Source organism: Micropterus salmoides, unplaced genomic scaffold (genome assembly GCF_014851395.1).
Source record: "Micropterus salmoides isolate LMB-PRFRI ecotype aquatic unplaced genomic scaffold, ASM1485139v1 Ms_hic_scaffold_1611, whole genome shotgun sequence".
Classification (NCBI taxonomy): domain Eukaryota; kingdom Metazoa; phylum Chordata; class Actinopteri; order Centrarchiformes; family Centrarchidae; genus Micropterus; species Micropterus salmoides.
Genome location: NW_024040721.1, coordinates 17,243 through 20,451, shown reverse-complemented (window position 1 = coordinate 20,451; position 3,209 = coordinate 17,243). Strand labels below are relative to the sequence as shown.

Here is a 3,209-nt window from a genome sequence, read left to right as displayed (position 1 = left end):
TTGGGCATTTCTCCAGTAAACAGGAGCACAGACGAAATGTCATCAGTAGATGGAAAAACCTTTTGACTGCAGCTAACTTAAATGATCAAGCTTTTTCCCTTCCCTTTACCAATCTTATTTCAGAAAAGAAAAAAGAGAAATTAAAAGAGTATTCTTAAGTTTCTTTGAGAGTATCTATAGGTATAACGCATAAATAGTATTGGTTTGTCAAAATTGTGATTTAAATGATGCCTGAAGTCACATAATTAAAATACATTTTCTGTCACTTATGGTTCCAAGAACTTTTGTAACAAATGAGGTCTGTATTTTATATGTGAGCAACAAGCAAAATGTGCAATAAAGGACACAATCACTGGGTGGCACTGTTGTTGATTGATTTTTATTTAGAAGGGACCATGTGCAATTAATAACATAAATGTAACTTTTGATGCATTACACCAGAGTTAGCCTTAGGCTAATGTTCACCTTAATAGACTGAATTCATCTGTTTGCTTGGAAATGATTCATCATCTCATGTCAGAAACTAAAAGCAGGACAGGACATTAAATAGTTGCTTGGAAGTATGTTTATTTGTCATTGGAGTTGTTGTTTGATATGTGAACTGAGCTGTCTGAAGAGGTGTGTCTGTTTTCACCAGAGTGAAATATACAGCTGAACTGTAGCTAAATGTAGAATATTGGCACATGAATACACTTGAGTAGGAAATCATCGGGCTCCACTTCACTGGATACATTTTGAATATTATAAATTTGAATTAAAATTGCTCTAAAACTACCTGTTTTCCCTGTTTATACATATGTATACAGCACACTAAGTCATGATAAATATAAATATACTATAAAACTTCAATTAATAAGCCGTAGCTTCACTGAACTCACCATGCCATTATTTGGGACAGGCCTTTAATTCCTTTACCACACCGGTAAATCTTAATGAATAATACTTTGAAGCTTATTGTTTCAGAGAAATGAACTAAACGATTGAAAAGTGGAGAATCTAAATGATCTAACGACGTACAGCATTCTCATACTGGCAAAGGTTTAAACATTTATATTGGTATGCACAATCTAAGCAGCGACCCAGTGAGGTTTAATACATAAAAAACAGAGCAGCCATCTAATTGAGACCTGTGTTTATTTATAAAAACTTGTAGCCACACCAGACCAGTAAAACGGACAGGCGTCTGATTGGGACTAGGCTTTTTTTTGAGGTTTTAAAGTACTTTTGTGGTGTACATTTGTCAAGCTTAACAGATTTACTCCAAGTTACCATGTGGCCACCCATCAGTCAATTCTATCTATCTGCTGATCCTGTTCAGCGCCATGGGGGGATGGAATGTATCCCAGCATGCACTGCGCAAGAGGAAGAGTACAGCTGCCTCAGGGCTAACACACGTGGACTGTCTAACAAAAATAATATTCCACCACCTGCATCAAATGCATCCAATCCTAGTCAACAAAAAGAGTTCAAGACACCATCCTGATATCCAAATCAACACCATTCCTGCAGTTTTGTACCTGAAAATCTCTATACAATACGCCTACATGTAAACAAATAATTAACATGTACAATATATACAGGTTGTTCCACCTGTGTGTCAACAGTTTGTCTTTGTCCCTCTCCTGTTTCAACATGACTATGTCTACATGCATAAAGCAGCCCCTTAAAGAAAGTTTTTCCCTTTTTGGTCTGGAGGAACTTGACCCATCCAGCATCACATGGACAGTCTTACTAGAAGCAGCCCAGGCAGAGGAGGCAATTTTGGAATAAAGTATTTTACAACTGTTTGGCTCAAACAGACTCCAATGTGCTAAACTTTTGACACAAAATGAAAGTATCTGTATAGGCACTACAAAATGCATCATATCATTAATCCATAATTATCAGAGCATCACAACATGCTTCACAAATTCCACTGCTTCTGAAGAACACCTCCATCACCTACTGCAGAATACATTTACTGCGTTTAGTTGACCCTCCTGTTAAATTCATTTCGCTCTTAACTTTAGCCTTCAGGGTGCTCTTCCTCTCCCGCTCTGCCCTTCTGCTCCTTTGAAAGTCTTCGTTTCTCTTTCTTTGAGGCCTTTTTGCTTTTGTGAACAACCGTGCAGTGTAGTGCCCTCCGCCATTGTCCAGAGTCATTCTGTCAATTTTCTCCAGTAGCTGGTCAATCTGTTCCTGGTCTTTCACCTGGTTGTTGAAGACGTGATATCTCCCATAGCATTCCTGAATGAACTCTTTGAGTTCTTCACTCTTTGAAACAAAGCTTTCAATAGTTTGTTTCTTTAGTTTGTCTCCATGTGTGAACAACACTAGTGAGTATTTAGCTGCCTCTTCACCAAAAGTGCTTTGAATCATCCTCAGGGTGTCTTTCTCCTCCTGGGTGAACCTGCCGAGCCTCAGAACCACAAGGAAGGCATGAGGACCAGGGGCAGACAGAGAAATACACTGCTCAATCTTCTCCAACACTTCTTCATGGGTGAAATTTGTGTCACACAGCCCCGGAGTGTCGATGACGGTGACATTTCGACCTCTAACCTCTCCCTCAGCCCTCTTGCATTGAAATGTCCAGGAAGCAGCAGACAGTTGTGACTGAAACACTTCGCTCCCCAAGATGGTGTTTCCTGCGGCACTCTTCCCCGCTCCTGTCTTCCCCACCAAAATTATTCGGAGTTCATCACTTTTCATCTGCTTCCGAGATACTGTTGAGATAAAATATGGCAACATAATACATGAAGTTTACAAAGGCATTGGCTGGTGAGGATCAAGGCTCCTCTCACTTTGCTTAATTAGATAAGCACTCTGCAAATCTTACCAAAATGTCTTTTTAATTTTTGAAAACAACAGAAACACAAAGTAGTACTGACAGCCATAATTTCAGCTTGTGGTAAAATGGTGCAACGTTTTTAATGGGTATTTAGCATGTGAAAGTACAAATTACATATTTGCGTGCACAGTGGCACTATCCAAAAAACACCTTTTTTAATGCATATTCGGAAAGTATTAATTATTGGTCATTGATAGGCACACAGTCATGATATGTGTCACTATTAGCAGTTAAGTAAATACCTTTTCCAACAGGGCAGTATAAACAGAGGTTTAGCTGGTGATCTGAGCTTCCATGCTGTTACCGTTATATTGCCAATAATATTCATCATCTGTTTGTCTCAGGAAGGTAACGGCACATTTCTGTCCACCTTGCAAAGCCA

At 39.0% G+C, this 3,209-nt stretch overlaps 1 protein-coding gene across 1 annotated transcript; it reads right to left on the bottom strand.

Moving 5' to 3' along the window:
• Positions 1 to 1,941: 1,941 nt before the first annotated feature.
• LOC119906457 (GTPase IMAP family member 9-like) lies at positions 1,942 to 2,800 on the bottom strand. The gene has a single exon (XM_038723879.1). The coding sequence runs from the start codon at positions 2,725 to 2,727 to the stop codon at positions 1,942 to 1,944; it is 786 nt and encodes a 261-aa protein (XP_038579807.1). The 5' UTR covers positions 2,728 to 2,800.
• Between the last annotated feature and the right edge of the window lie 409 nt (positions 2,801 to 3,209).

Bases quoted from the DNA above. Each gene is read 5' to 3' on its own strand.
- LOC119906457 (XM_038723879.1), bottom strand. From the start codon at position 2,727: ATGTTGCCATATTTTATCTCAACAGTATCTCGGAAGCAGATGAAAAGT.